Source organism: Apteryx rowi, unplaced genomic scaffold (genome assembly GCF_003343035.1).
Source record: "Apteryx rowi isolate R43461 unplaced genomic scaffold, aptRow1 scaffold_53, whole genome shotgun sequence".
Classification (NCBI taxonomy): domain Eukaryota; kingdom Metazoa; phylum Chordata; class Aves; order Apterygiformes; family Apterygidae; genus Apteryx; species Apteryx rowi.
Window position 1 is genome coordinate 1,881,314 of NW_020450794.1, and position 6,068 is coordinate 1,887,381.

The window sequence follows — 6,068 nt, forward strand, 5'->3', positions numbered from 1 at the left end:
CACCTTTCCCTTGGATTTTTATTATCATTATTATTATTATTTTTAAAGAATATATTTTGTACCAAAACACTGTCAGCATTCTTTATACAATGGAAAATGGTGCCATCATCCTGTATCATGTAATAGAATAAAAACAGAGCAAGACAGGAATATTTCATATGAAGATTCAATCTGTAGTACAGAGTCCGATGTAAATCCTAAAGCCACACACCAAATAAAAAGATCATCTGAAAAATAACAGGCTCTGGCTTAATTTGGAAAAAGGAAAAAAAAAGTTAGAGAATTCAACGTTAAGGCTAAAACTTCCATTTTTAACTTTTATTATGTAGGTGGCAGCCTGACTCTCAACTCATTCACACCAGCAGCACCCCATTGGCTTTACAAAGAGATTTACGCTCGTGTGAAATAAGAATCAGGCCTGTATGCCTTTGTGCTCAGAGGACTCTGATTGACCTCAACAGGCTTTGGACTGGAGCCACAGTCAGAATTTCAGCTTGCAGTCTAAGGCTTCTTAACTGCAGGCCAAATTAGCACAAAATGAGGCTTTGCAACTGGCATTCTATCCTTAACTTTGGATATTCCAGTTCTGGTTGCCTTAAACCACATCTTTATTGCAAGCTTAACATAGTTCTGTTTGTGAGATTCTTCTCTGCTTTTTTTTTTTTTTTTTAAACACTGTGCTACAAAAATCGCATTTGTATTCTGTATCTGAGAAAGTCCCCATATTACATGTTTTCAAAATTGCCTAAATATACATTTATATCATAACTACTCAGAAAGACCTGTTATAGTCTATTGTGAGCAGCCAAAGAAAAAGTGTAGTCCTAAAGAAGTCAAGAAAAGTGGTTGTGTTCATTTATAGTGTAGCACAATGACTGTGTTTATACAGCTATACCTAGTATTTAAAAAGCTACTTGAAAAGTTATTATTCATGTGCAGTAGTTGATTTTCAAGCATTAATAACTTCGCTGTCTAGACAAGTTTTAATTGTCATATCAAAGGCCAAATATGTTCTTAAATAAATGCAGAAAATCTCCCATCTCCCCAGGAAAGAGGCTGGTTGCTGAACTAAGAGACTGCCAAATTTAAATTTTTCTCGAGTTACAAAAGCACAGCTAAACCTACAAATTTGCTATTTAAGTTTTAAAAACAGACTGACCTTAATTCAAACCTATCCTGTGCAGCAAAGTTAGAAAGCCCTGAAAAACAGTTTCTAGTGAATATGCAAAGAGTTCCCCCCAACCCCCACCAACTACCACTCCCACATTTTCCCAGGGCCTAGAGGGCTTCATTAAAATGTAACTAAATGTTCAATAGGAAACATGATTTTTCAAGAATGATATGTTAAGTTTAAAAGAACCTAAGACATTTTGTACATTCAAAATGTTTACACTTTGCTGTTCTTAACGATCAGTAATATTGTTCATTTTTACTAATAATACATACAATGAGTATAAATAAATAAAACTACAGATAAGCTTTAAAAATCGTATTAACAATACATTGTGCAAAAACTTGTAACGATCTACATTCTATGCAAATACCCTGACTAAAATATACAGGCTGTGTCCTGACACCCTCATTCAGTTTTTACACAGTCCTTGGGCCAGATCAGCGAGTGGGAGCAATCAGCGAAAGTCCATTGCACCCAATGGAGACAAGCTGATTTACACCGGCAGAAGAGCTGGCCCCCAGGTACGAGCAAAAATCCCATAGACACCAATGGGAATTGTGCTCGACTAAGGACTAGACAGTTTGATTGTACCCCATTAAAGCGAACGGGAGTTTTGCCACTGATTTCCATGGAACCAGGCTCTGGCCCTGTGTAAGGACCTCAGCACATGACGTTGTGTTGTGCTACACTACTCCACTTCAGTGCAGAAACAGTATTTGCAAAAGAAAAGCTTTGTTGTTGTTGCTGCTCTTCAGTAACTGGTTTTAGCACAGCATTTCAGAAATTGCCTTTCTGTGAGATTTAAAAAAAAAAGACTGCAAGTCTTTCTGAATCCATTCCAATTTGATTATCCAGCACAGGTGAGCTATTTTGATCCAAGAAAAATGGCTCAGTGTCTATTAACCAACAGTGTTCTTCGTTAGGATAAACAACAGCCCAGTTCAACGGCATATGAGGAAAGGACTGCACACGGGGAAAGGAACAGGGCAGCCTTCCTACTACAGTTGTGTCCAGAGCCGGCTGTCACTTCTCCAAACAGATGATGGCACCTGAGCCGCTTTGGATTCTACAGTTCTAACAAGGTCAGCCAAGTTTTGTAAGCTGGAGATCTCCATTTATCTTTATTGTGTCAATTGCTGACAATGTTTCAATACGGTGGTAAAAATCAAAGAGCTGATGTCCATCCACAAATATTCTAAAACGGGGATGCTCACAAAGTATCTCAACCTGTAAAAAATAAAATGATGAGCCATGTTCACAATGTAACTGGGAAGTTATTTCACAGGACACACAGAGCACTCAGTTAGCGTTTAACTGTATTTGGTATTGTTGCACATTTTGCTACTTACATACCATGTAACAGAAAGGGCAGAGACCAATTTGCCCCCACAATCCCAGTTACACTATGATGGATCTGCTCCTACTTCACAGGGGCATTAATTCAATCTCACTGCCATGGCCAGAAGGACTCTGGATCCCAGTCCCGTGGCTCTGCGGACTGCAGTCCCGTTTACATCAAGGAGGTTTCGCCTCTTGGAATAATGCCAGAGGCAGACCTAAATTGCTAATTACAGGGGGAAGAAACCATATCTCCAACCCATATTTTGCATGCCTTGCTACAGTTTGTTGCTGCAGAATGAGGGGGCAGTTCCCTGTGCAACACTCACCAGGCTTCGGTAATTTACTGGAAAGGAGCAAAGATCAGTGAAGGAATAGGTTTGCCCTCTGCTCTCACACACTAGCGCTGCGCGCACTCGCACAGCAGCTGCGCAACCAAAAAGGCTGCACTATTGCGGATGCACCCAGACCCTTGTCGGACTCAACCCCATACTGGGGCTGGGGTGAGGGAGATTCGGTGCGGGATGGCCTGAATTCAGTTTGACCGTTGATAGGAGGCGCAAACAGGATCAGGGAGGGATACAGCTCATCTTGCCTCCCAGAGCCCTGCAGAAATGCTCTGGAAAGGCAACAAAGCCTGGAATTGGACCATCCGCTCTGAACAGGTCCGGGGATTCCTGATATTACTGGGGCTCAAAAGGGTGCCCTGTAGTTAAGCTTCGCAGGAGCTGCCACACCAGGAAGCAGGGCATTGAGGACACAGAGTGTTTACGATTCTAGTTTGCACACGCCCTTGGAGACCTCTGGGTTTGGAGAGGCTAAAAAGAAAACCTGCAGGGAATCCATGAGTAAATCCTGGGTCATTTCTAGAGGCTGGTGGTCTGCAGTGAAATGCTGCTTTCAGGCTCTTGACTCTACTGCTAGAGCCAGTGATAAACTGGATGTCCCCAGATTTAGGGTACACTGCACTGGCGGAAGTGGCATTGGACAGTCTAAGAGAGCTTAATTTTTTCATAAGCCTTGTCCCATGGGGACCCGATAGCGCACCACGTAACAGGGAAACACCCATGCTACTGTGCAGCTCCCGTGTCATTGCGGCAGGTGCCTCCAGCCTTAGGCCTTGTTATGTAAAAGATATGGTTAGCCTCAACACTGCTTACGATCCACTTTTTCAGATCACCCTGGGCAACACCAGAACGATTATTGATCTGGATCACAAGTAATTGGCAAGAACACTTAATAGTCCATTTAAATTACTCACTGAGAAGGAGACTATCAAAGGTACAGAGTCAACTGGGAGCCTAAATTCCATTTATGTGTTTGGGGGGAAAAAAAAAAACCCTTCCCCTTCTACAGTATCTCATGCCAAAGATGTGTGATATTACTGTCCTCTAATGTAAACTGTCATTAGTGGGACGTCCACAGAACATGCTCTAGATAATTTGTCTAGCTTGACTGAGGGCCCAGCCACCACCCACTGAAGCTACTGGTACAACCCTCTCAGCAAGAGCAGGACCAAACCTCCAACCCCTTTCAAGTGCATTTCCCATATGCGCCAAAGGGTGCTGCCACTTATGACGGGAGAGTTTGCAGGAGCAAGTGGAGCACAACCAATTCACAGCAAAACCAGTCACAAACACCCTTGCAAAACCCAAGCATCTGGGGAGACAGGAAGCTTTTGGGGCTGGGGGAGATTATCTTGGGGGCAAGAAGGATTAAGAGTTCAGCAGCTGGTCAGAGCATTGGCATTTATCAGAGGGGCCACCCAGGTTTCATAAGAGGGGTGGAAAGGAGGAGGAGGAGAAGGAGGTTTTTTCTGGGTCAGCCACATGGAGAAGGCATGCAGCCTTTTTTCCCAATGTAGCCAAACAGCTGAGAGAGAAGAAGCCCTCTGCAGCTGCATACTTTGTTAGTCCTGATTAGCAAATACATCTTCACATAACCATAAACACTACAGATGGGAAACTGCTTCTAGGTCAACCCAGGCCATCCCTTGCACCACAGCTTTTCCATGTACACCATTTTCAAGTGACTACCAACTTACACCTGACACAAGATTTAATCCCAGCATTCAGAAAAGAATACCACTATTGCTTAGTTATTTAATCTGCTAACACAAAGGGCTATGGTCAACCTCAGTGTAACATCCCTAGAGACAAAGGATGAACAAGATCCTCATTAGCTGCACTAAACTGCAAACAGTATGTCCATTAAAAAAAATAATAATCAAAACACGTGGCAGTCCAACTGAGTATTTACATTCTCTGGTAATAACTTAAAATGCAGTAATAACATAGAGGTACTTCTTAATTTATAGCTATAAAACTAAACTCAGGAAGTGTGCTTCATCACAGAGTACTACCATCTCCAGCTTGTCATAACACCCCAGGGATGTGTTTACAGCCCCATCTGAAGCGCCTGCGGTCACAAGCGGCCGCAGAAGCAGGATCCCCAGATGACTTTTGATCAGTACATCCAATGTGGCAACCACGGCCTCAGCCAAAGAGGCGTGTGGGCCACCCTGCGACTTCGCAAGAGGCGAGTGCTATTCTGCTGCGGTTCTCATCAAGCGACACTTTATCAGCGACGGCGCATGCTGCTGCGATCTTGGTACTCACCCTAAAGGGCTGGTCCGGTATAAAGGGAAAATAAGGAATAGACGACTGCTCTTCCCCCCATTCTCCGGCAACGCAAGAGTTCCTGACAAACTGCCGCTCGGTAAACACCGCTTTCAGCTCGATGGCCACGTCTGCGGGAGGATCCTCTGACTCCCCGCAGGTCAGGCTGATGCCGAAGCTGCAACACGGCGAAAACAGCTCTCGTTCAGCCAGAAACGAGCAAATAAACTCCCAAATGCCGCCCGCCGGCCTCTTCCCTCAGCTCATTAAAACGGGCAGAGGGGAACGACGAGTCCCGAAAGCTCGGCGGGGGCAAGGACACCATTAGAGCATAGGTATGTGCGTGTGTGTGTATATATATATACACATATATACATATATGCGGTCTAACATGCGTCCTGCTTTACTCCAAGCGAAACGCTGGGGTCGCCGCGCGGAAATGCCCCCTCTAGGGGTCAGAGGAGAAAGCAGCACGCTATATTTAAAGCGATAAAAATAATCGTCCTGGGGAAGGAGGGCTCCGCGGCGCCGGCGTTACCTCTCGGGGTTGAGGTCCACGATGCCCATGACCAGGATCTTCTTCCCGGGCCGCATCCCGCCTTTGATGTGCCCGCAGAAGGGGACGATCTGCAAGAGGAGGCGGGTGGGGGCGGCAGCGGGTCACTCGGCGTCGCCAGCCGCCGCGGCGGGGCGGCGGAGCGGGGGGGGGGGCGGTAAAAAGGGGCTAAAACCCGAGGGAAGGCGGTTTACCAGGCGAGGGAAGTACACATCGGCTTGCACCGGGGAGCCCAGGGAGTTGTTTAAATGCCCGTCCTCGATTTTCTACAGGTAAAAAAGCAAGCGGTGAGGCCGGGAAGCAGCGGCGGCGGCGGCGGCGAGGCGGCCCGCTCGGCGCCCGGGCGGGGGCTGCTGCCGCCTCCCTTCTCCTTCCCCTTCCC

The 6,068-nt window shown here is 45.8% G+C and overlaps 1 protein-coding gene across 1 annotated transcript; it reads right to left on the bottom strand.

Annotated features, from left to right (window-relative positions):
- LGALSL (galectin like) lies at nucleotides 1–5,987 on the bottom strand. Its single transcript, XM_026080800.1, has 4 exons — nucleotides 5,881–5,987; nucleotides 5,669–5,757; nucleotides 5,131–5,308; nucleotides 1–2,401 (listed from the first exon to the last, which is right to left on the bottom strand). The coding sequence occupies exons 2-4, from the start codon at nucleotides 5,722–5,724 to the stop codon at nucleotides 2,258–2,260; spliced, it is 378 nt and encodes a 125-aa protein (XP_025936585.1). The 5' UTR covers nucleotides 5,725–5,757; nucleotides 5,881–5,987; the 3' UTR covers nucleotides 1–2,257.
- Nucleotides 5,988–6,068: the final 81 nt, after the last annotated feature.

Bases quoted from the DNA above. Each gene is read 5' to 3' on its own strand.
- LGALSL (XM_026080800.1), bottom strand. From the start codon at position 5,724: ATGCGGCCCGGGAAGAAGATCCTGGTCATGGGCATCGTGGACCTCAAC. The intron at 5,309-5,668 runs GTAACGCCGGCG...GCCGTGTTGCAG, and splicing joins GTGGACCTCAACCCCGAGAG to CTTCGGCATCAGCCTGACCT. The intron at 2,402-5,130 runs GTGAGTACCAAG...TATTTTTTACAG, and splicing joins TACCGGACCAGCCCTTTAGG to GTTGAGATACTTTGTGAGCA.